Raw genomic sequence first — 27,132 nt, forward strand, 5'->3', positions numbered from 1 at the left:
GACAACCCTCTTTGTTTACATGCAGTTCTTGTATTAGCTGTGGGGGCAGCTCAGTTTTAATTTATTATGTGATAAAAGAGTTTACAATCATGTTCAGAACATTATTTTTTTATTGAGGATTTTAAGTGGGACAAATGAATTAAAGGAATTGTTATGTTTTCCACAGCTCCAGAGATGCAAATCTTTATGCAGTGAAGAAACGTAATGAAATGAAACTCGAATTTTAAAAGCTAACGATTCATATTAATGGTCAGTGGTTAGAGATGTTTAGTTTTCTGTCACAATTTCAATCCAGAATTAATTTGGTTCTAAAATAAAATAAATGGAAAATTGAGGACTCACTCGAATCTTAATGCAACAAATATGAACTAGATTTTTAGTTCTTTGTAACTTTCTGTAAAAATTCCATAACTGTATTGGTGTAGATTATTCTAGGGATGAAATTTGGTTCCCGTGTTAGTATTCCAGATAAATTTAAAGAAAGGCATCTTGGTAGTTGTTTTTTTTTTGCTCTAAGCAGGTTCTTTACATTTTACTTGAATTAACTTGCAAAGTAAATGTTTATCCATAAATCAGTATTAAAATTAAAAACTGGTAAATAAAAAATTGGTAATAAAAAATTATCTAAATATAACTTGAAAAAACATTAAGACATTTCCCCCACGCCATAACAGTGGTATAAAACATGAACATGACGCAGGATAGGATCCACAATAAAGTAAGAAAATGTTTGTTCGTGACTCTTTGTTGAAGGGTAGCACATACCAACAGAATCCTGAAAAAGAGAAACCTGAATTATTTAGTATACAACTACATTTAAATAATAATCAACATATTTAGCTATTATATATTTTGTGGTAAAATGTCATGAAACATATATCAAATCTTTGACCATAAGTTGGCAGTTAACTACTATTTTAAAATATTTGTGGGCAGCACAGTCTACTTACTATGCTAACAGTACATATGTACTATGCAAACATGCATAATTCTTGACCTTAAGGAATTCATAGTCCAAAGTAAATTCTATCTTTGAAAAAAGTCCTAATATTGCAAAAATTTATTTTGCATTTTTCCTCTATCTTTGCTTTTTTCAGAACATGGTCTATACATACCCTGCGGGCTGGGACTATGTTTCTTTTGTTTATCACTGGGCTCTAGTCCAGCACAGTAGCTGATACACAGTAGGTATTCAAAAAATAATTGTTAAATGATTGAATACAGATACTTAGAAACTGCTTCATATGTATTAACAATCTTTTGTGTGATACTAAAATTCAAGTATCAGATTCTGTGATATAAAGACATTTATGTCATTCTTACTTATTTGCCCAAAAATTATTGTTTGACAGTCTAAAGAACTGTGTTCTACCTCATCTGAGCCACAGATTTAGCTCTAAAATAAGAAAGAACTATTATTAGACATGGATAACAGAAAAGAAGCCAGGGAAAAAAGTTCATACTTTCTCCAAATAAAAGCATACCTTATCAACTTTTAATTTTAACAGAAAACGATTTAGTTTATGTTAACTATGTTCTGTATATACAGGTATATGTTCTGTTAGCTATTCCTCTCTGAGGCATAACATCGTCCTAGTTGTTATCTCCAGCTATTACAATCCTCTTAATAACAAATAATTAGATTGGTTGGTTGCACATTTCCCCTCAACACTTACATATGCTGTAACTTTAAAGATAGAAGAGGTAATTTGTATTTTCTTGGTTTGAGGATTCTTTCGAACACTAAAATAGGGAGGAAAAGGGAACATTTTAAAATATAACAAGCACTGGCATAATACATTTAAGATGTTGATCCCTTTTAGTATTCAGGTGTTCTTATCCATATATAACATGGAAATATAGAATATCCAATTAAGTAGTTTGAAAAGAATGGCATCTGTGGTTTCTTCAAAGGATGGGGCAACGTTAACTGAATTGAAATTGCAGAAAATTGAATTTTACAGTTAGAGGGTTTGAGGTCAGTTTGAGACTCAGATGATGAAAAGACTCCTAGGCCAGAGACAATTACTGGAAAAACAAGAATTGGTTAAAGTCAGCCTGAAGTGTAAACAGCCATAGGGGTAGATAAAAACATACTAAACTTAAAGAATTAAACAGGCTGAACATAAATGACAGCTCTGCCACTGATTTGTTATTTCACTTTAGGCAAGATTAACCTTTCTGAACCTCAACTTTCTCATATGCAGACTGGGTAGGATATGGTTCCCTTTAGGATTATATGAGAATTAGGTGGAGTAATGTATATGAAAACTATTTATTAAATTATTTATTACTAAATTATATTCTATTAAAATCACTTTCTCTCATAGCTCTCTTTCAGTTACTCTCCCCACAAAAGATAATCTGTAGCAATATATAGTGAGGAAGCAAACTGAGGATTGAGGAAATAAGCTACAGATATATATTTATATATTAATTCATATAGAAATATATACACATATTTATAATGCTTTACAATTTGCAAAATACCTTTATATACTTTACTTCATGTAAAGATCACACAACTCAGTGAGGTAGGCATGATTTTGCCAATTTTACAGACAATAGAAGTAGAGCAGTTAAATGATACATTTCAGACATTCCAACTAAAAGTGGTATTTGTGGGAATAGAATTTAGGTGATATAGAGTCCAGTTTTCTTTCCCTACACCTCAACTGTTTATCTTATACCTACTCTAAATTCATATACATCAAAGGTGTTGTCCACGTGTTACACGTGTAGGTTACATTTAAAGGAAGATATCCCTCTTCTTCACTTTATCAGGTGAAAGTACTTCTTTCCCTTCACTACATAGGTAAAGAAATGGGGAGAAAGAGAGAGGAGGAGGAAAAGGGGGACTCTGTGGGAGGGTGTGCATGTATGTGTGTTTGAGCTTGTGCACCTGTTAGAGATGACCAGACGCAAGCCATTTCAGGGTTCAGGGTTCAAGACTCTTAGGCAGTTTTCATCTTTAACACATTTCATTCAAATTTAAACCCAGGAATCATGCAATTAAATTGATTTCCATATATGTCTATAACATAAGTTGAGGTCATTTTCTTTTATTTCTCTAATGCGTAAGATACACTGCTTGAAACTTGGAGACTACATTTAAAATTTCATGCTTATCTAAGAGAAGACTATCACCACTACATATAAAACATTTGCATACACCTGTATGACCACCCAGGTCAAAATACAAAACATATCTATGGTTATATCTAATTTTAAATACTGATCTGGAGGTGGTCATATGGGTGTAAACATATATAAAAATTCACTGAACTTATGTACACTATGATTTGCTCAGTTTACTGTATGTAAATTACTCCTCAGTTTTTTAAAAAAAGAGCCCCTGTAAAAGTTTGTGCTTATCAAATAAACTTAGAGGAAATTTAGTATTTGATACTTCACATAGTAATCACTTAACACATACAAACACATACCATGGGTGTATTATTTTTAAAAAGAAACTACATTTGTACATTATTAGGAGTTGGTTCCTAATGGAAATAAATCATATTATTCCATTTTATTACTGTTGATCCTGTATTACTGTTACTTTAAAATATCTCTAAGAGGGCTTCCCAGGTGGCGCAGTGGTTGAGAGTCCGCCTGCCGATGCAGGGGACACAGGTTCGTGCCCCGGTCCGGGAAGATCCCACATGCCGCAGAGCGGCTGGGCCCATGAGCCATGGCCACTGAGCCTGCGCGTCCGAAGCCTGTGCTCTGCAACAGGAGAGGCCACAACAGCGAGAGGCCCACGTACCGCAAAAAAAACAACAACAACAACAACAACAACAAAAAAATATATATATATATCTAAGACAATTCGTCTAGTTTTTTATAGGTCAAGCAAAGTATATTATCACCTGTCCTATATCTCATAAGAAAAAAAGGAAATGTGAAGTGATATTCATTTGTGTCCTAGGGTGTTCTACTAATAATTGCATTATATCGGAATTTTGGCAGTCACTAATTCACTCTCCAGGTAACCATAGTTTTAAAGGATGCTGCAACATAATTTCCATGTAGTGCTTTTAAAAAGTATGCTTGTATTAATAGTTTAGAAATAGTGTAATGATTGGTTTCTTATCAATATCATTTGTGCTAACTTCTGAGGATCAGTGCCATATTGACTCCAAACGTTATGGTGTACAGACCATTCTAGCTAACTCTGCTCATTTTAAGACACAAGGACCCCACTGCTTATTTAGCATCTGAAGGTCATAATCTAAGCCTCTCAGTTCAAATCATAAAATCTGGGGCAGATATGTATTTTGGAGGACATCTCCTAAAACTTTGACAAGAGCACGTGTTTAGTGTCTAAAGTAGGAAAGACACAGGCACCATTAGTAACTATAGAATTATTTTTGAGATGCAATGAAACAATTGATCATTTGCTCTCCAAGAAAATGATTCTGAAGTATTGCTTATGCGATTTAAAGGGACCATAATCCTTGAAAATAAGGCATTTTCCAAAACATTTAAAAGATGTCTTTTATAGGACTTGTAATAATGGATGAGGGGGAAAATAACTTAAGAATGTTTTTACCTTTTTGTTTTGAGTCAGAGACCCCTAAAATCAGGCTCTGTAATGTGCCCTCAATATCTACAAACATAAGGGATGGACGTCTTTGCTAGAATGAATCAGGGACAATGTTTACCTGCAAGTGCAGGTTAGATAATGTAAGGCAGCTACTGCATGTTTAATTAGAAAGATAGCAAACGTTTTTCTAAAGCATGTAAAAACACCCAAAACTCAAGTAAAGGAACAGGAAAAAACATCCGTCTTGGTTAAGTTAGCTTGTACAAATGACTTGATTAGATACATGGCTCAGAATTCTGAGAAATTACTGATGATACTTCAAGTTCCACTTGTGCTTCCTCTACTTATACACCCTTTGATAAATGCTATGTTGAACCAACCTGTATCTTTACCTTAACCAACTGATACAGCATCTGACCCAAATCAGCACAACTAATATTAGAAAAGCCCCATGTAGTGCATATGATAAGCAAACCAACATAGCTCCTAAGGGATTTTGAGGTCATTTAACGCATTCAGTTGCTTTGTGTTGGCACCTAAGCCATCTCAAGCAAATATTTATTCTAATCATAATTTTCTATTGAAGTTGCTTTGGGAAGACAATTTCATATCCTCCCCTCATTCAGCAAAGAAATTCATAAGCATGCTTAACTTGGATCATTGAGAGAAATATTTAATGGGTCTCAGAGAAAAGTAATGCTGTAACTGGGCTGGTCTCCTTCCCAGTCTCCCCTAGAATGACAGACTTGTGATGCATCGCCCCTGAATTGGGAACAGACTGCCCCCCTCTTTGCTGGCCCTTGTGGACTTGGCTCCATCAAGACGTCCCTGATTGCTCACACCCACACTGACAATTTCTTCTTTTGAACTTCCGGGGGATTTATTACAGTATAAAGAGCTGTAAACATTTGCCTATAAATAACTGAACATTTGATTATATAAAAAACGTTTACTTATAAAAGATTTTAAACAATTACTTTACTATTATTTACTATGTTAACTTGTAATTTCCTTAAGGTCAGAGACTGCCTGATGCCTCCTCTTGCACTCTTTAGTGCTTGGTCGAGTTCAGTGCCCAATGTTAACACTTGCTGGTTGCCTGATTAAGTTATTCCATGGACACAATTCTTATCCTTTCTGTAAGATGTCATGAATTTTGGATACTCATTTTATGAGTGGTCATTACTCTTTGAGTCATACTTTTTCTTAGCACCCAAAAAGTACAGAAGAGTATTACAAGTGAGAATTCAGGGAAGGGAATGTTGGAAAAAATAGCAGTTTCTTCAATGTTTAGGTTCTAAAGTTATTTCTATTTCAAATATCACTAATAGAATCTCTTCCTCCACAGCACATGGTAGTGAGGAATTCCACAGGTTCATGTGGTTGATGAGGTACAACACACTGTGGTGGCTGTGGTGTGTGTGTTTGTGTGTATGTGTGTGTGTGTTTAGGGTACATCGAGGAGTATCTAGTGTGAGTGCTAGAAGCAGTCTTGTAAGTTTTCATGAGCTGCAAATGATAAGAACAGAATATGTTTGATGTAGGTATGTGCATGTTATTTCTGAAATTCTGTTTGGATAATTTCTCTTCCAACAATCTTTATGTATTGACACAATAACTTTTTCATAAAAATCAGAGACAGATTATAGAAATATTTTTCTGTTTTTTTTTTTTTTTTTTTTTTTTTTGCGGTATGTGGGCCTCTCACTGTTGTGGCCTCTCCCGTTGCGGAGCACAGGCTCCGGACGCGCAGGCTCAACGGCCATGGCTCACGGGCCCAGCCGCTCCGCGGCATGTGGGATCTTCCCAGACCGGGGCACGAACCCGTGTCCCCTGCATCGGCAGGCGGACTCTCAACCACTGCGCCACCAGGGAAGCCCTATTTTTCTGTTTTTAAAACTATATCAAAAATAAACTCAGTAGAATAACTGAATCATGCAGTTTGTTGTATAGCTGTATGACACATGTAATGGATATGAGAATTGAGGTGTTGAGGATAAGTAAAGTAACAATCAAGAGTTTGATGGGAATCTAATTCTGTTGTTTTCCTATTAAATTAAAATTGTGGGGCTTCCCTGATGGCACAGCAGTTAAGAATCCACCTGCCAATGCAGGGGACACAGGTTTAAGCCCTGGTCCAGGAAGATCCTACATGCCACAGAGCAACTAAGCCCGTGCGCCACAACTACTGAGCCTGCGCTCCAGAGCCCACGAGCCACGACTACTGAGCCTGCATGCCGCAACTACTGAAGCCCGCGCACCTAGAGCCCGTGCTCCGCAACAAGAGAAGCCATCACAATGAGAAGCCCGTGCACTGCAACAAAGAGTAGCCCCCACTTGCTGCAACTAGAGAAAGCCTGCACGCAGCAACGAAGACTCAACGCAGCCAAGAATAAAATAAATAAATAAATTTAGGGCTTCCCTGGTGGTGCAGTGGTTGGGAGTCCGCCTGCCAATGCAGGGGACGCGGGTTCGTGCCCCGGTCAGGGGGGATCCCACATGCCGTGGAGCGGCTGGGCCCGTGAGCCATGGCCGCTGAGCCTGCGCATCCGGAGCCTGTGCTCCGCAACAGGAGAGGCCACAGCAGTGAGAGGCCCGTGTACAGCAAAAAAATAAAAAATAAAAAATAAAAAAAAAAGTAAAAAAATTAAAAAAAAAGAGTAAAATTGCGTAATTAAACTCTGGGAACCTTTGCTTTTACTTGTTCCTATCCCCTTTGCCTATAAAGATGATCCAATATCTTCATCACTGAAAAACCCAACTAAAGAATGTTCACTCCAGTTAAAATAAAAGCATAAATAAAAGATTTGTAAAGTCTTTATCCTCAGTTGTCTTCAAAAAAAAAAAAAAAAAGCCCTAGTGGAATACCTAAAACAGATTTAGGATTAATTTTGAAAAGATAAAGATTAACACTTAGGTGAAAATTCTTCTACCTCTTTAGAACAAAGGTAATAATTTTTTTTTACTATTATATTCATCAGTATTAGTCAAGCAAGTTCAAACACCCTGAGGGAGCTCATGTCCCCTTGAGATTTAAAAGAAGGCCTAGGGACAAAAGGGAGACCTGGAAGAAGGCAGTTGCTAGTACGGGATGGAGTGGTGACAGGTCTGGATGAGAAAACAAGGACAAGAGGCAGCTGAGAGGACTGAGGATGAAAATAGGGTCAGGGAAATCTAGATATTTTGTAGCCTGGAAGAGAATAAGGAGGCTCTGACAAGGGGGTCAGGGTGGTGCTATTTTTACTCATTTTGGTTGTTAATAGATCCAAAAATAGTTGCTGGGTAATCCTACCAGAGTTAAACAAATAATTTGCTCTATTAACCAGAGATTTACATATTGTAATCTAGCAACATTACCTCACTAGATTCTTATAGATAAGCTTTGTTGTTTCCAGATATGGATTAAGCACATCTTCGTATTGACAAAGGGCTCCACCAAGGCAAAGATGTTTGAAAAGACAAAACAGGAACTCTTCTCTATCTGCTTGGCTGAATACTTCATATTTTTCTGAGTCTTCCACTAGCAAAACCTATGTAAGATGATAAAATTCATCTCAATGTAACATAATTTGAGGTTCTAATTTTTATGTTTTCAAACAGTTCCAGTTTATATGTTTAAAAGTAATTTTAGACCTATTTTAAGAACCAATCCTGAAGCAGTGGAGAAAATGATCTGTGAGACCTGTGCTTATTGTCCCTCCATTCTATCATTTTTTCAGGTACAGACAGTGAAAGGAATAAATCTAAACCTAAGCCTTCTCTTCTTCTGCTTTCTTTGTTCTAGTTTATATCTTTAGTAATCGTTTCAGTGCTACTGAAATTTTAGAGTTGAGTCACTGTGAATCTCATTTGGAAACAATGGGAGTATAAATAAATGGAGAAACTTCTCCATCCCATAAGGTCCATAGTCTTTGCTTCCATCAAGAGGCTAAACACAAATGGTCATTTTCTAAGCCCTTTCATAGTGTTTGGATTACTATTTTCCTTATGCCCACAGTTACACCATTTTGAACTATTCCGGTAGCTGGAGCCTCATAATCACCTCTTCTTCTGTTCTTCTCTAATAATATCACCTTACACATCACCAAGCTACATGGATGCTTGCTCTCTTGAGACCTTGCTACCTCTTTCAGAAAATAGTTTGACTAGGTCTGATGTGGGGGATTTTCTTACACCATTGGGCATTACAGACAATTGCTTAATTTGTTGACTGTAGTGGACATGAACAGGTGATGAATGTATACTACAAAATATATTCCTTTTATTGAATTGCTTATAGCTCATTTACTTGAAAAAAGAATGTGAAATAGCTAATAATAAAATATGGATACAGTAAGATAAAAATAATAAAAGACAAAAGAATGTAACCAAGATATAAAGTGGGAAGAGAAAATAAAAACACATAAGGAACTCTACATGGAGAAAAGCTTTAAAAATTGTGCATAACATTTAACACTACCATACACTTAACACAAACATAAATACACATAAGAAACTCTAGATGCAAAAAAGCTATAAAAATTGTGTATAACACTTAATGCTATCACATAGGTAAAGGAGGGATATATGAGTCATATAACAATCACTGTCTAGCAGTAAGAAGTACACTTTTTATTAGGAAAATTGATTAAACTTAACATTTTATTTACCTCAATCTCAAATGAAAATCATTACAAGGTCATTATATAAGAGGCATTAAAAAGCAATAAACTCTATGGTGTTGTCTATATGTAGTTTACTTATAATGACTTGATGAAAGCTGAAGTTATATGTAGTAAAAGGTAAGAGGAAGTGGTCCACAGTTTATTGCTCTCTGTGTGGCACATATAAGACCTGTAACATCTCCTCTCCCTTCCTCCCTCTCTCTCTATAAGGAAATAATGTGATATTAAAACCCAAGTTTGCAGCCACCTAAAGATCTGGCTTAATACAAGGGTGACAAAAGCCCTTAGGGATGAATAGTTTACACATTCCTTACACAAGGACTCATATATTTAATTGATTAGGCTGTGCAATTAAAAAATTATAATTAAAAACATTTTTGGAGTGAATGTTAAAACAATAACATTTTATGTCTGATCTCCCTTTCTATTCACATACAGATCTGTTTAGTTGTGTAGCCCTCAGAGAGGAGATAGGCAATGGTTAATGAGTCCAACTTCTGAGCCGCAGTCAGGAAGGAGGCTATTATCAGAACTTAATTACACAGTGTGCCAACAGAATCTGTGTTGCTACACAATGGGAGGGCCCTTTCTAGTTCAGGCTAAAGCTAAAAGTTATTTATATTTTTTTCAGCCAGAAAGCTGCCAAGTTAAAGCCCGCTCTGTTGCCACAGAGTGGCAAAGAACACAAGAGCAAAACATACAGGCAATCGGCAAAAAACACTGAGCCCCAGCACTTCCTGAATAGAGGTGCTACTCATGGCAATAAATAAGGAGGAGGCAGTTTTGCAGGGTATTCTGTTGAAGAGCAAACCATATATGAAGAAACTGAAGCTTAGAGAGGTTAAGTATGACAGTTATTAAAGTGACAGAGACTAGATTTGAACCTACGTCTATTTGATAGCCCTAATTTTTGACCTCTATGTAAATACTCTTTCTCATCAATTAAAATAATAATAATGATGATATTTCATTTTAACAGCATTTCATAAAATGCTTTCTCAACAATTTTAGGAAGAAGGTAGAATGGGCATTTTAATTTCCATATTGTACAGATAAGATCTTGAGGCTCAAGATATTGAATGACTTGCCTCAGGTTATTATCTTGTAAATAATAAATCAGGAATTAGGAAAATAATCCATGTCTTCTGATGCCAAGTTCAGTATCCCTCTCATTGAAACAAAAGTTAACTTAGTTAATCAAATGCCTTTTTGATCTCAGCAATGAGATTAAAATATTATTTCCCTCCAGGGATGTTTTTAAATATTCTTTTGATATGTTAAGAGAAAACATTGAAGAAAAATAATCATCAATTAAATAGGCCAGAGTTTCTTGACCTCAGCACTACTGACATTTTGGGCCAGATAACTTTGTTGTAGGGACTGTCCTGTGCATTGCATGATGCTTAGCAGCATCCCTGGCCTCTACCCATTAGATGTCAGTAGAAGCCCACTGAGAACTAATGAAATACACACATAATCAAGTTGATAAGAAAAGTGTCATCCAAGAAGAAGCCTACCCGGGTAATGATTATTACTGATCATTATTCATTGATAAGAGGTATTTTATGGGTTTTAGGCAGGCAAAAGTTTTTGACATTAAGCATTTCCTGAAATGAAATTCTATTGTGAAAATTTTAAATTCTGTACTTACTTTTCGTAATTCATCAGAAATAAGGAAGGGATCACAAAAAGAATCTAAACATTTAACAATATGTCCATTCTCTCGTACAATATCTTCATCATATAACGGATTAAAAAATGACATTGAAAGCTGTGTGCAAGGAACGTTTACAGCTTCAATTTTTTTCACTTCAGTTCCTGAATAAAGAGATATAAAAATTAATTTAGTACTCTCAATTATTGCCAAAACAAATATCACTCTGCAGAGATTCTAAGTAACCAAATACAACATATGGTTTGTTTGTTTGTTTGTTTTTTGTGATATGCGGGCCTCTCACTGTTGTGGCCTCTCCTGTTGCGGAGCACAGGCTCCGGACGCTCAGGCTCAGCGGCCATGGCTCACTGGCCTAGCCGCTCCGTGGCGTGTGGGATCTTTCCAGACCGGGGCACAAACCCGTGTCCCCTGCTTCGGCAGGCCGACTCTCAACCACTGCGCCACCAGGCCCACAACATATGTTTTGATATATTTAAAAGACACATTAGTTTAGGGATTTTATTAAATTCTTATTTTGCAGGTTATTTTTATTAATTATTAAAAGTTTATAACAAAATTTCACCATTTCAGGCCTAGATGAAGGATATGTAAATTAGAAAATACTTGAAAATGAAATATTTATTGTGTAGTAGGAGGTTCTTAGATCAGTTTTAATGTATATATCAGAATTGCCTATAAAACATAGAAACTGCTTCATATGATTTTGGATTTGTATTATGCTTAATGCTGTATAATTCATATCACAAAATTTTAATTAACATAAGTAAGGATGTTTCTAAAGTCACTGAGGGTATTTTGAAAATGTTTCTCTCCATTTAAAAATTTCTCCCTTGTGATCTCACTTATAGTGCTTATTACAAAAAAAAAGGTTTTCCAAATCAAGGTAAATTTCAAACGCGGCCCTAATCAAGTTATTGTGAGTGTTAGAGAAATTGGAAATCCTGGGGTTCTGTCTATTGTTCTCTTGTAGCTCTAGTTCTTGCCATTTCCACACCAACACTACCCCCCCCCCCATTTATTTCCTCAATGTGTCTTTCAGGAATGGATTTTCTGTTACTAGAGGTTCTATTAAATTGCAAAAAGACATAAAGATTAAGGTGAATACTTTTATTATTGCCTCAGCGAGTCACTCAATCGGTTTCTCTCTTTTATGCACCTACATACGCACACGCACTCACTCAGATATAAAGGGGTGGAGTTCTCCTTGTTCAAAGTTCTAGGATGATTGCAGACTTAGATATGGTGTGTCCTCTCCCCAATATATTTGCTGGATCTCTGACCTGAGAAGCAATTTGAGCTTGAGAAAGTAATGTTGGTGATTATTTGCACTTCCTCCCTCTGGCTGTCCACCCAGAGTCTTGCTAGGACCTGTTGCTCTCATTCTGATCCTGAGCTGGGCTAGTGTGGAGGCAAGAAGAATGCCTGGAGCCAAGAACTGTGCATGCCTCAGTTATTTCAAAAGATATGCTGCTAAGAAAAGCTCCTTTTGTTCTAGAAGCAAAATCCTTCGGGGGATTAAAGTAAAATGAAGACCCTAGAAAATGACAGAGTAGGTCTGAGTAATATTGGAAGACCAAAGAACAAGAGCAGTATAAAGCCAGACAATTTTCAAAGACGGGCTGGTGGCCATAGGATGAGGGACCGACATTGGGCAACATGCCATTTTAATAAATCTACCCTAGGTCTGATTTGGGGAGTGGCAGGAGGGTGTGGACGGTGAGAGAAGTTAATTGAATTTAAGCCACTTAATCTGAAACATAGAAACAGAACTTGCTATGGACTGAATTGTGTCCCTCCAAAATTCATATGTTAAAGCCCTAACCCCCAAAGTGATGGTATTTTGAGATGGAGCCTTTGGGGAAGTAATTAGGGTTAGATGAGGTCATGGGTGGGGTTAGGAGGACTTCAACATATGAATTTTGAAGGGACACAATCTAGTCCACAGCCTTCTGCCCCTGGACCCCCAAATTCATGTCCTTCTCACATGAAAAATACATTGATTCTATCCCAACAGCCCCAAAAGTCTTAACTCATTCCAGCATCAACCCTAAAGTCTAAAGTCCAAAGTCTCATCTAAATATCATCTAAATCAGATATGGGTGAGACTTGAGGTACAATTCATCCTGAGGCAAAATTCCTCTCCAGCTAAGAACCTGCAAAACAAGACAAGTTACATGCTTCCAAAATACAGTGGTGAGATAGGCATAGGATAGATGTTTAAATTCCAAAAGGGAGAAATAGGAAAGAAGATGGGGTGATGGTCCCAAGCAAGCCTAGAACTTGGCAAGGCGAATTCCATTAGACTTTAAGCCTCAAGAATAATCCTCTTTGGTTCAATGTTCTGCTTTCCATACCTACTGGGGCGGCTTTTCCTCCAAGGAAGTGTGCTGTTGAAACTGAGGGGGTGACCCTGACGATCTCTGAATTGCCTTCTCAGTCCTTCTTCTCTTTTCTTGAAGAATAGCACATGCTTACAGCTGAGTGGCTCCATGGTCTGGCCCTGTAGGATCTAAAAAGTCTGATAGCCTTCATTTTGTCTCATTTTTTTCTGTCCCCTTTAGTTCAAGCTGGCGGTATCTTTGCTGGTACAATCCCATCTCTATTTCTGGCTTTTGCTGAAATGGCTGATTAAGCCCATGAGTTGCACCCATGATCTCTTTATCAAATGGTTGCTCAAGGATACACTTAGTGTTCTCTTCAGAACAAGCTTTCTCATTTTCTGCAATATGGATATGCTGAGAATTTTCCAAATGTTCAAGTTCTGGTTCCGTTCTGCTTAACAATTCCTTCTTCAATTCATCTCTCTCCTTCCATATTTTACTATAACCATTCAGGAGGAAACAAGCCACTCTATCAATACTTTGCTTAGAAATCTCCTCAGCAAATATTAATTTTATCACTTACAAATTCTATTTTCCACAAAAACACTAGAACACAGTTCAGCCAGGTTCTCTGCCATTTTATAACAAGGATTGCTTTCCTTCCAGTTTTGAATGCCATGTTCCTCATTTCCATCTGAGACCTCACCAGAATCAACCTTAACATCCATATTCTAGCATGCACCTCAAGACTCTTACAGACTATAACCATTACACAATTTCAATGCTACTTCCACATTTTTAGGTATTTTTACAGAAGCACTCTGCTTGGTACCAAAATCTGTATTAGTCTGCTTGGGCTGCTATCACAAAATACTGTAGACTGGGTAGTTTAAACAACAGACATTTATTTTTCCACAGTTCTATAGGGTGGGAAGTCTAAAATCAAGATGTCAGCTGATTTAGTTCCTGGTGAGGACTCTCTTCCTGGCTTGCAAACGGCTGCCTTCTAGCTGCGTCCACATGTGACAGACTCTTATAAGAACACTAATCCCATCATGAGGGCCTCTCAAGACCTTATCTAGGGCTTCCCTGGTGGCGCAGTGGTTGGAAGTCCGCCTGCCGATGCAGGGGACACGGGTTCGTGCCCTGGTCCGGGAAGATCCCACATGCCGCGGAGTGGCTGGGCCCGTGAGCCATGGCCGCTGAGCCTGCACATCCAGAGCCTGTGCTCCGCAACGGGAGAGGCCACAGCAGTGAGAGGCCCGCGTACCACACATACACAAAAAAACCTTATCTAAACCTGAAATCTCCCAAAGACCTCATCTCCAAATACTGTCACATCAGGAGTTAAGGCAATATAAGACTTTGGGAGGGGACACAATCCAGTGCATAGCACACACTCTCTGTTATGTAGAAATTTGGTTAAATTATGTCTCCAGCATTTATAAGTTTTACAATGCATCACTAAGATCACACAGAAAGTTAAGAATGTATTGTTTTTTCCCCCTCAATACTACTATTACAATACACTGGATAGCTCCTTTTTATTTAGTGTCCAAGTCGGTGCTTTTCTGGAAACCCCATTCATGTGGAAGTGACAGAGGCAAGATGAGGTCTAGAGCCTGGATTTGAATCTCAACTCCACCTGGCCAGCTATGTAAAACTGCACAGGTTACTTAGCTCATGCCTCTGACCCCTCATTTTTGAAATAGGGATATACAATAATACCTCTCTCAGAGTTGTTTTGAGAATTAAGGGAGGTAAATGTGCATAATGCCCTTAGCTGAGCACATAGGAAGCACCCATTACACGTCAGCCAAAGAAGGGCAAAGTATGTCTAAAAGAAGGGGGCCGTGGCAGCTGGCTGAGAGGATAAATCAGCACCAACAATTGGCAATGTAGGTAGTGTAGCCAGTAGTGAAGGAGATTCCATCATCACTCTCTTTAAACCTGGTTCACTTGCTTGAAAAATGTCTTTTCTCTCATTAAACAAAAGCTATTTCTTATGCTTATAAAGGCCCCCAGAGTAAAATTAGAGAGAAGATGGCCAATATATGAGAAAAAGAAGAAGAAAAGCAAATAGGAGGAGATAAAAACAAGTTAATGTAAGAGTACAAGCAATCCACTAGAAACTTGTTTCTGAAATGGAGTGCTACCTCGTCTTCTATTTTTCAGAGTACTTCTAATTGATTCTGTCAAGTACATGTGGAATTTTAGAACCTTTCTTTTTGCAGTGCCTTTTACAATAATTAGAAAAAAGTCAGTGCTGTTTTGTGAAGTATGTACCAAAATGGGGGAAGGTAGAATGCCTATTTCAATGAACGTTATCTTTTGTAATTGAGTTTACTGAAGTTACTGTAAACATGGTTTGTAAACACTATGATACGTGACTCTGATTATTTCCTTTTGAAGATTTGGAAATGGTAAATATATTTGTTTAGGTACTCAGTTTAACTTTGTAAGTAGTCTGAAGATCACACTGTACTAACTTTTTGTTCTATAAATTTTGCAGTGGTCTTTAGCCAAAAGCAATAAAATTTGACCTACTAAGTCCAACTTCATGAACTGTTTGTAAACTTGTGCTTGACTAACACTTTATGAAAAGTTATTTTTGTGTAAGGCCACTAGAGTTCCATGAAAATACGTTGCAAGAATTTACCAAAACAACCCCATCTAATTTAAAATCAACTTACATTTTCTTCAGCACATATTCACATTACCAACCAGATTCTCCTTCTAATTGGAATGATAATTTATTCTATTGTTAAGAGAGCTCAACCTAAATTTTCAAATACAGTGTTCACGTTTCTGTTTTCAAAATGGTCTTCTGTTAACTCTCTAATTTATTCCTTGACCTGAGAGATATTTAAGAGATTTGAGTGTTCTTAAGTGTTTAAATGTTTGGGTAATTTTCTTTAAAGATTTCTAGCTGTGTTTCAACGTACTATGAAAATATTATCTATATGAAGTTCTCCTTTTGAGAATTTAAGACTCTCTCCTCCATGATTTAATATATTATTTTTAAAGACTGTTCCATGGTGGCTGCCAGAAATCCATTCCCCTGACCCAACTGAGATTTTGCCCACGCATCCGCACATCCGTGGAACCTTACCTGACCCTTTCCCACTGGGTAGAATTGACCACTCCCTTCCCTTTTCTCCCATTGTTATGTTAGCGCCTGTGATACATTATTGCACATATTTTAAAATATATCAGTGAGTTCCTTGAGTACACGTTTTCTCTTACTCACCTTTATGTTTCCTGCATCTGTCAGAGTCCAAGAAAGGTGCACAATAAATACTTTCCAAACAAATGTAAAGAGTGAAAAGTTGCTCTTAGGTGTTAAGCCAGGATAGCAGCAGTGGACTACCAGGAGAAAGATGCAGGGCAGGCCTGGCACAGTTGATAACATATGACTTTGATGTTGTCAAGCAAATGAGTCATTATTCACAATTTATATTTTAATAATGAAAATTCCTGAGGTAAAATTTTGTTATAATAGTAAAATAGTAATCTGAAGAGGTGAAAATAAATTTTGTTTACCTAATGTAATCCACTGTCCAGAAGAATCTGAAAGTAACTTCAAATTGGGAATAACATTTGGATCTTTAAAAAAAGCCTAAAATACAAATTTGAGGGGAACAAGTTAGATATATTATTGTAAACAGTAATAAGAATTAACTTCTTAAATAACTATAGTAAAATCTCATTTAATTTAAATTGGGGAAGGATAATTTTAAATTGCTAAAATGTCTTAAGCAATAAATGTTTCATAAAGAAATGAAGTTCTGTTACCTTCAAGTTGGAACAGTATGAACAATACTGTTATGTCCAAGTAGATACCTTTGGGACTAATTTAATAAATAGAAAGTAATAATTTACAGTGAAAAGTGAGAGGTTATATGTTTGAAAATTTTGTTTTCTTTCAACCTTGTTCTCCCAATTAACTGATGTAAGTAATCACTGCTTCCACTCTCCCCAACTAAATCTAAATCTAAATGTAATTGTCAATTTAATTCTATCCAAGGGGCACATAGAAAAGTGATAAATTTCACTTATTAAAAAATGAAAACTTTCTGTATGGCAGAAGAAAGAAAAGTAGCCAAGAGTTTTATTTCTAGGCACCAGCAGTCAGTTGACTCTGGCTGAAAAGATCTGAAGAGAAACTTATTAAAAGTATCTTAGGCAGTCTACATAATTATCAGGAGATGTAGAGAATCAGGCTAAGTGCTGGGCCCCCAGAATAACACAAAATCATATGTAGAACTGCCCTGATGAGGAAATAGTCATCCTTGCTATAGTCCCATCAAGCACTAAAAAGAGCTACCAAGATCCTTTCCTCACCAAGGCTACTGTTCCAGGACTGCCCTAACTGAAAGCTGGATGCCTTTGCCACCACCTTTGCCATAAAAATTCAGGATTCTGTGTGTACCTCTTTCCTTAAGGTTGCTCACTTTTCAAAAACTGGTTTTGCACTGATAAATCTGGTTGGTAGCCCTAGATCCCAGGTTTGTGCTCTGAGTGCAAAAGAGGCAAGTATCACACAGTGAAGGAAACGATCAACAAAATGAAAAGGCAACCTACTGAACAGGGAAAATATTTGCAAATCATATATCTGATAAGGGGTTAATATCCAAAGTACATAAGGAACTCATACAGCTCAATAACAACAACAACAAAACTCCTAAAAATCTGTTTAAAAAATGGGCAGAGAATCTGAATAGACATTTTTCCAAAGAAGACAAACAGATGGTGAACAGGCACATGAAAAGCTGCTCAACACTAATATCAGGGAAATGCAAATCAAAACCACAATGAGGTATCACTTCACACCTGTTAGAATAGCTATCAACAAAAAGACAAGAAATAACAAGTGTTGGCAAGGATGTGAAGAAAAGGGAACCCTCGTGCACTGTTGGTGGAAATGTGAATTTGTGCAGCTACTATGGAAAACAGTATGGAGGTTCCTCAAAAAATAAAAAAAATAGAACTACCATATTATCTAGCAACTCCACTTCTGAGTATTTATCCAAAGAAAACAAAAACTCTAATTCAAAAAGCTATATGGACTTCCCTGGCGGTCTAGTGGTTAAGACTTCACCTTCCAATGCAGGGGGTGTGGGTTCGATCCCTGGTCGGGGAACTAAGATACCACATGCTTCGGGGTCAAAAAACCACAACATAAAACAGAAGCAATATGGTAACAAATTCAATAAAGACTTTAAAAATGGTCCACATCAAAAAAGCTATATGCATCCCTATTTCATTGCAGCATTATTTACAATAGCCAAGATATGGAAACAACCTAAATGACCTAAATGTCCATAGATGAATGAATGGATAAAGAAGTTGTGGTGTACACACACACACACGCGCGCACACACACACACACACACACACACACACACTGGAATACTACTCAGTCATAAAAACGAATGAAATCTTGTCATTTGCAACAACATAGATGGACCTTGAGGGTATTATGTTAAATGAAATGTCAGACAGAGAAAGACAAATACTCCATCGTTTCACTTATATGTGGAAGCTAAAAAAACAGAACAAACCAAACCAAACAAATAGATACAGAAAGCACACTGGTTGTTGCCAGAGAGAAGGGCTGGGAGGTGAATGAAACGGGTAAAGGGGTTGAAGAGGTACAAACTTCCAGTTACAAAATAAATAAGTTATAGGTATGTAATGGACAGCATGGTGACTATAATTAATAATACTGTACTGCATATTTGAAAGTTGCTAAGAGAATAAAATTTAAAAGTTCTCATCACAAGAAATTTTGTAACTCTGTATGGTGACAGATGATAACTAGACTTACTGTGGTGATCATTTCGCAGTACATACTAATATCAAATCATTATGTTGTATAACTGAAACTAATATAATATCATGTCAATTATATCTAAAAACAGGCAAGTGTTTCGGATTCCACTTCAGACTTCCTAAAAAATGAAAGGTGGAAATCACTCCAAATCACATGTATGTTCAAGAAGTGTTGGGAAGTCAGAAAACATAATGATGTCCATGATGAGTAGTAAAGAAAAAAACCACAATAGACTGGGAGGAAATATTTGCAACAAATATGATTTAAAAGGTGGGGGAGGGGGCTTCCCTGGTGGCACAGTGGTTAAGAATCCGCCTGCCAATGCAGGGGACACGGGTTCAAACCCTGGTCTGGGAAGATCCCACATGCCGTGAAGCAACTCAGCCCGTGCGCCACAACTACTGAGCCTGTGCTCTAGAGCCCATGTGCCACAACTACTGAAGCCCGCGTGCCTAGAGCCCGTGCTCTGCAACAAGAGAAACCACCACAATGAGAAGCCAGCGCACCACAACAAAGAGTAGCCCCCGCTTGCCACAACTAGAGAAAGCCCCCGCAGCAACGAAGACCCAACACAGCCAAAAATAAATAAATTAATTTAAAAAAAAAGGTGGGGGAGGATGACATCAATGGCTTAAAAGAAGCCCAATATTTATAAGAAAAACTGACAGCCTGACTTAAACATAGCCAAAGGATACAAACAGTCATGTAAAAATTACAAATAGCCAATAAACTTATGAAAAGATGCTCAACTTCAAGAGCAGTGAGAGAAATGAAAATAAAAACCAGAAGATACCATTTTTACTCATTATATTGGTAAGATTTTAAAAGGCTAGTAACAGACTTCCCTGGTGGTCAAGTGGTTAAGACTCTGTGCTTCCACTGCAGGGGACACGGGTTTGATCCCTGGTTGGGGAACTAAGATCCCACATGCTGCACAGTTCGGCCAAAAAGATAAAAAAAATAAAAAGACTTTTGGTCAGAGTACCAGAAGATATGCACTCTTACATACTGCTGGTGGAAGTGTGAATTTTTACCACCTTTGGGGAAGTATTGGATACTACCTTGAACTTTAAAAACATGTATAGCTTATGAGCCAAGAAATTCCACTTTTAGGTATGTGTCATATAAAAATGAAACCACCAATAGATAAGATTTATGTGCGAGGAATTTTTTTTAGTAGTATTGTTTGTGGTGTCAAAACCTGGAAACTTCAGTGCCTATCAGTAGAATGATTGAATAAAATGGCTGAATAATAATAAAATAAAAGTGGTTGAACACAGTATATCTATACTAGATGGTATGCAGTTATTGAAAAGAAAGTATTAGAAGAGAATGTAAGCTCCATATACTTTTTTTCTTATTCACTGCTATATCCCCAGGGCCTGGCATTTAGCAGTTACTCAATAAACATTTACTGTATTGAATTTGAAGGAAAGCCATAAGTATTTTGAGTAAAAACAGTGGTTTAAAAGTAATATGTTTGAAAAAACACAACAAAATAAAACCTCTATTTATATGAACATAAACAAAAGTATGGAAGAATATATACCAAACATTAACAAGTCACCTAAGAAGTGGTGGTTGTGTAGGCTTGTGGGAAGAGAGGGGTTGAGAGGGCTGGATTTGATACAGAAAGATTGTTGACTCTTTGTTCTTTGTTGTTTAGATTGTTGCAGTAAATATTTATCTTATTCTGACACTCCCTTTAAGCTGTCACTCTCTTTTCCTAAATAGCTTCTTGAAAGAGGAGTCTATCTTGTTTCACTTCTCTGTCTACCAGTTACTCTTCTGTATCTGGCTCTTGCTCCCATCACTCAATTGAAAGTACACTTGACATCACAATTCCAAAAATCAAATGGACGCAGTCCCTGCTCTCATAGAGTTTACAGACTAAAAGGGAAGATATTAAGTAACACGCTATGAGTGTTATGAAGAAATGCAGGGTGCTATCATGCAAGTACGTAATAGGCAGATCTACTCTAATGGTTTTGGGAAGAAAGGTTAATGCAGAAAGAACATTTAGGTTTAGATCTAAAAGGTGGGTAGGGGTCAGCTGGGCAAAAGGTATACTGGTAAATTCTTAACAACTGATACCCCTGCCTCCCTGCCAAAAGCCCTGATTTGTAGCACGTGCTGATTTCCAGGGTGGATTTCAAGCTGCCAAAAGCTTAACAACCAGCAAAGCTTCCTGAAGATTTAGCAGTTAGGCTGTCCTGAGCTGGTTCCAGCATGACACTGGCAAGACTATTTTTCAAGATGGAGAAAATGTCAAGTCTGTAAGGGGAGAATGGAGAGGGGACTTCCCACTGAAGACAAGTAATGAGGTTCAGTGTGACCAGAGTTGATGGGCCGATGGTCTGATGAGGTTGGGGAGTTAAATAGGACCTTGTAGGTCAAGTCAAAAATTTTTATCTTAATCTAATATCGATCTAGATTGATCAGTATTTTGAGCTTAAGGGCAGTTGGAAGACCCTGAAGAGATGTAAACAGAGGAAAGATGCGATTAGAGTCATATTTTTAAAAGCTCATTCCTGCTGCAGTGTGGAGATGAACTGAGGGGCTGTAAAGAGACTGATTAGGAGGGATGGTACTACTGTAATCCAGAAAGGTCTGATGTTCACATGAGAACGCTACCATGTCAAAATGATAGAGAGTGGGAGGGAGAGAAGTGGATGGATTCAATGAATATTTAGAAGAAGGGACACAGGGAGAAGGAGGAATCAATGACTCTTAGAATTTTTGCATGAATAATAAGGCAGAATGAACGTCGTTTAATGAGAGGCAAAAGTGGAGAGGACCAGGTATGTGGGTGAAAATTCATTCAACAAGTATTTGTGAATGTCTACATTATGCCAAGCAAGACAAAGTCTCTGTTCTCATGTCTCCACATTCTAATGGTGGAGGTTAAAGGTAAACAATTTACAGGTATCATATATGCCCAATAACAAAAGTCTTCCCCAAAATTATTCTTCAGAAAGAAGGGAAGTTGCCTTATAACTTTAAAAAGTCAAATAAAGAGTGTTTGTGCAATTATTTTAATTTATATAATACACATCTTGAAAAGATACACATATGCTGGAATTAACCCCAATTAATACTCATTTTGAATGCTTTTTAGAGGGCTTCTGAAGAATCAGCAAAAGGGAGAATTTAATTCAGGTTTAGTAATTATCCCTGGGGGGTATCCACTTACAATTACATTTTAAATGTCATAATGAAAGGAAGTAGGTTAAGTGGCCTGCAGTGAATTGGCCTGGAGCCAATGGAAATAAGTCTTCATAAAGGATCCTCAAAGCAACAGTTGTTGTTATTGAAATAAAAATTATATACCTGAAGAATGAACTTTTTTAAAGAAAACAAAAAACCCTGCCCTAATGTGTACAAATGGTATTTTGGGTTATAGAATTTCTAGTGAGACATTAGAAGGGATTCTCTGAATCTCAGATAGCTTTAGGAAAGCTGATATCCTTTGGAAAAATATTTGATTCACAAACTAGTTCCAGTGATAACAAAGATACTGATGTCAAATGCATGTGAAGATTTGCATAAACTTGTTTCATAAAATGTGAGAGTAGAAACATATTTCTAAACTAATATTTTATATAATACAGTTTAAATGTATGTTTATTATATGTCACACATATGAAATATAAGTAGATGTTTGACTTTATCATCTATCTGGCAGACTGCTGATTTCTGATCCAATATCAAATCTCTCCTTCTTCCTTAAGGAATCCCAATTTTATTTGGGAAAGCAATGTGCTCAGCTAAACATTTGCAGTTCCTAGCAGTCTGTGGTATGCGGTGCTGAGATGTAAGCAGAGTCTGGTCATGAGATATAATGTGTTGTGCGGATCTTCAGAAAACTCTGTAAATTAAGGAGCTCCCTTGCAGGACATATGGAAGATTCCTGTCATTATCCCTAGTCCATGGTGAGGATGCCAACACTACATACTAAGCCCAGAGCTCTCTCTTGAGACTCAAAGTGAGATAATATATTGAACTATCTAGGATATTGCCACTTGTATGCACCTCAAATTTAGCATGCCTGAAACTGAATTTATTTTCATTATATATTCTTTTCCACTTTCTGTGTATTTAAATCTGCCACTCTAATCAACCAAATCAAAAACTTGGTCATCCTACATGTTGCCCTTTGCCTAACTCTCAATTATCTTATCAGTCCTTGAGTGCTATGTTTCTCATAAACGTCTCTCCAGGCCATCCCAGTGCCCCTGTCTTAATTCAGGGTATCACCATACACTGTCTGGAGGATAAGTTTCCAGTTTGTTCTCACTGCTTCCAGACTCAGTCCTAACAATCTACCTTCCATACTTCTGCCAGGTGATCTCAGTACTTTAAATTTTACTGTCTTACTGAAAACCTTTCAGCAACTCCTCAGCAGCTAGATAAAGCCTAAACTCCTTTGTATGGCACATAAAGTCTTATACAATATCGTCCCACACATCTGTCTAAAATAATCCCACTTTGTCTACCTGACAAACTCCTACTCATCTTTCAGGCCCTAGCTCAAGTGCCCTGTCTTTTGGAAACCCTCCTTTAACCACCTCAGTCAAAAATGACCACTTTCTTTTTTGTGCCACTACAGTACCTTGTGCATGTTATGTTTTATATCACTTCTCATTCTGCAATGCAATTTTTGGTCTGTTTCCTTCTCTTTAACTGTGTATTGTTCATCTGTACAGACTTAGGAACTAAAGAAATATTTGCTGGATGAATATTTCCTTCCTTCCTTCTATCCACTTACTACCTCACACATAAACTTTTGGAACATAATTTGTTTTTAAATTGAAAGGGAAAATTCATAATCTGGAATCCTAGTTTAAGCAGTACCCTTTGTTCAGTTATAGTTTTGGTAGTAGAAATGACATGGAAGTTGGAGTCAAAGGCCTGGGTTTTGCCATTTGCTGGGCAAGCTTGCACAAATTATTTAACCATTCTGAGCTTCAGTTTCCTCAGCTGTAAAACGGGGGTCAAAACACCAAATTTACCAGATTGTTGTAAAGATTAGTGATAAATGGATAAAAAGTGCTGAAAGCTAAATCTGGCACACAGGAGTCACTACTGCTTTGGGAAAACACTTTGTAAAGTAGTATACAAATGTTAATAACAATAACAGCACTTATTATGAGCCAGGCATTTTGCTAAATATTTTATATAATTCATTTAATCTTCATAATAATCCCATCAGATATTCAGCATTATTTTCATTTTCAAAAAGACACGCACTGTGACCATTTTGCAGAAAAGTAAACAGAGGCTGAAGAAGGTTAAGTAACTTGCCCAATGTCATAGAGCCAGTAAGTGGCAAGAGTTGGAATTTGAAAAGAGACAGCTAACTTGAGGCCAAATGAGCAGGGGATCCAGGTTTTGTAGGGCTCTAAGCATAAACGATTTTAGGGACTTTAAGAATACAAAACATCTACTTTTGAAAAACTCCAAAAACATGTGAACATACTGCTGGAGTATCTCTGAGTTCCTTGGAAGGGGATTCTCTAAGTGAGGGGCCCTGAAGATTCATTAGCTTCAAGGTAAATCTCCTTCTGGGCCATGCTCTTAGCCATAGTGCTTTATTTCCTTCAAATTAGTTACATGAGTAAAAATAATGATTGTATGAATACAGTTCTTTAAATTGAAATATGGGAATAATACTGTCTACCTCACAGGAAAAAATTAGGATAAATAAACATGAAGATATTGAAAATTAGTTTGAAAACAATTGCCTGCTATTATGGAAATTTGTTGTGCTTTATGGATGAATTTTGATTTTGTTGAAGAACTTTGTGTCTATTGAACAACCCAAATTAATTCTACACCCTTCTCTATGAAATTTTTCTGACACCAATGACCCTCCAATTGAGTGATCTTTTTTTTTCCTTGTGCCTAGGGCACCTTATATATCCTCCAGTATAGCAATTATTTTGTCTTGTAGAGAATTCTTTACATTTCTAGCTTCCAAAACTGTACACATCACTTACAAGCTGGGATCAGGTCTCTTCATCTTTTTAATACCTCCCAGCAGGGATACAGTAAGTAACCAACAAATATTTATTGAGTAAATGGCTTATATTAAAAATTGTACAGCACTCTAAAATTCAGCAAATTAAAATCCTGATCACCTCCTTCTAAAAAAATATTAATTTGGGAGCCAGTACTGGCATAAATGAAAAATATTAAAAACTATACAAATTTTACCATGAATATTTGAGAAATGTCATTAATGCCACCATCAGTGGCATATTATATTAACATTATAACACTAACTTAGGTAAAGGGAAATAGACATTTAACCAATTTACCCTCTGTTCAGGGTTGAAGAGTATTCCACCCTCAACCCTCTACCCAAAATTCATGTCCTTCTTGGAACCTCAGAAAGCGATCTTAGTTGGAAACAGGGTTGTTGCAGATAAAATTAGTTAAAATCAGGTTATACTGGAGTAGGGTGGGCTCTTAATTCGATATGACTGGTGTTGTTATAAAAAGACAAGAGACACAGTCATGGACACATGATGAGAGAGAGCTACGTGACTTTGACAGAGGTAGAGATTCAAGTTCTGCAGCTGCAAGCCAGAGTGCCAAGGACTGCTGGCAACCATGAGAAGCTAGGAAGAGGTTAAGAAGGATTTGTCCCTATAGATTTCAGAGAGAGCATAACCCTGCTGACACCCTGATTTTGGACTTCTAGCCTCCAAAACTGTAAGACAATACATTTCTGTTGTTTTAAGCCACCCAGTTTGTGGTACTTTGCTATAGCAGCCCTGGGAAACTAATTTCCCTCACAGTAAATATTTTGGTTTCTTAACTACGCTAATATTTTCTTCACTGCACTATCATTCTGTATGAGATGATCTGATTTTTTTATTTGTTGGCAGTCTTGCCACGAGTCTGTAAGATCCTTGAAAGCCAGGCTCCTGTCTGTCTTGTTCCTTCTAGCAACCCCACCACTTGACAGAATTCCTAGCACATGGTAGCTCTCGGGAAGTGTTTGTGAATGAGTAAATAAACTATGCCAACTATGCTACAGTCAATGCCTGAAGGGCATGAATGGCAAAAATAATATCACAAACCATAACAGTATTTTCCATTTAATTGAGGATTAAAAAACTTCAGGATTTTAAATAACGTGAATGAAATTTAACAAACACACCAGAAATTGCACCTTCAAATGAGTTTTTCCCTTTTCAAAGCAGCTACCTCTACAAGCTAACGACTTATTCCAATAACTCTGTCACTGTTTAAGACTTTTTCTGGAATTCTCCATTGGAACTGCTAATAGCGCCTGTACTCACAGGGTAGACTTGATTTCGAGAAACAACCAAAAGTAATTTGAAGCTAACAACCCTAGTAAATAAAGCTGCTGATAAGGCTGGATAATATTTAAAAATGAGGTGTACCTACTAAAAGAGAGACCCAATTTTCTAGCGAGAGACTGACTTTTCAAAATGGAAAAGTTCTATATGGCAGGATACTGAAGATGAGCTAATTTATGGTGATACGAAATGCAAAAGTTCCTCTTAAAACTGATCATTTGAACCTTTTTATTATTCTCAAACTCCAAGGAAACGACGTCACTAAGTAATGGCGTCTTCACAAGAATTTATGCCGAAGTGGGAAAAAACGTAAAATCAGCAGTGGTCCAACGAACTCTCCAACCCCCATACCAACCATAATGAAATCATCCTTCCGATAAACCTGAAACGTCTGGTCAAACCCGAACGCCTGCGCCTTGATTCTACCCAGCATGGACCTGGGGCAGAGAAGAGAAAGACAGTCAACTTGGGGTAGCATCCTCTGGGGAAGCACATTCAGCCCGTCCCACCCACGGAGTCCGCCCCTCGCCCCTGTTACTGCTGCCTCCCGGTTTCACTCAGGAAGGGGCCGCCTCGCCGCCCGACCCGCGTCTCCGCAGGCGCGAAGACCGAGGGGCTCTTCTCTTCCTGCCCCTCGTCCTCTCACCACTGGCGGAGCCGGCTGGTGGTCTCCGGCGTGCTCAGAGACTGGAAGGTTTTCTGAGGCAGGAATCTGAAGTAGTAGCCGCCAAAAGACCCCAGCTCCCCAGTCGCCAT

At 37.4% G+C, this 27,132-nt stretch overlaps 1 protein-coding gene across 3 annotated transcripts; it reads right to left on the minus strand.

Annotated features, from left to right (window-relative positions):
- Window positions 1–646: 646 nt before the first annotated feature.
- On the minus strand, window positions 647–27,132 carry CFAP300 (cilia and flagella associated protein 300; the record flags this gene model as incomplete). 3 transcript variants are annotated; one of them, XM_079709091.1, is made up of 7 exons in its annotated part: window positions 647–775; window positions 1,677–1,743; window positions 7,907–8,079; window positions 10,865–11,031; window positions 16,753–16,828; window positions 26,732–26,813; window positions 27,023–27,132. In XM_079709091.1, 7 exons carry the CDS (start codon window positions 27,130–27,132, stop codon window positions 647–649), a joined length of 804 nt encoding a protein of 267 aa, XP_079565217.1. The 3 variants fall into 3 exon arrangements, with proteins under 3 accessions (XP_079565217.1, XP_079565218.1, XP_079565219.1); XM_079709092.1 differs by lacking the exon at window positions 1,677–1,743 and having other exon boundaries at window positions 7,912–8,079; XM_079709093.1 differs by lacking the exons at window positions 647–775; window positions 1,677–1,743; window positions 10,865–11,031 and having other exon boundaries at window positions 8,048–8,079.

This window comes from Hyperoodon ampullatus (genome assembly GCF_949752795.1).
Source record: "Hyperoodon ampullatus genome assembly, chromosome: 7".
Taxonomy (NCBI): Eukaryota; Metazoa; Chordata; class Mammalia; order Artiodactyla; family Ziphiidae; genus Hyperoodon; species Hyperoodon ampullatus.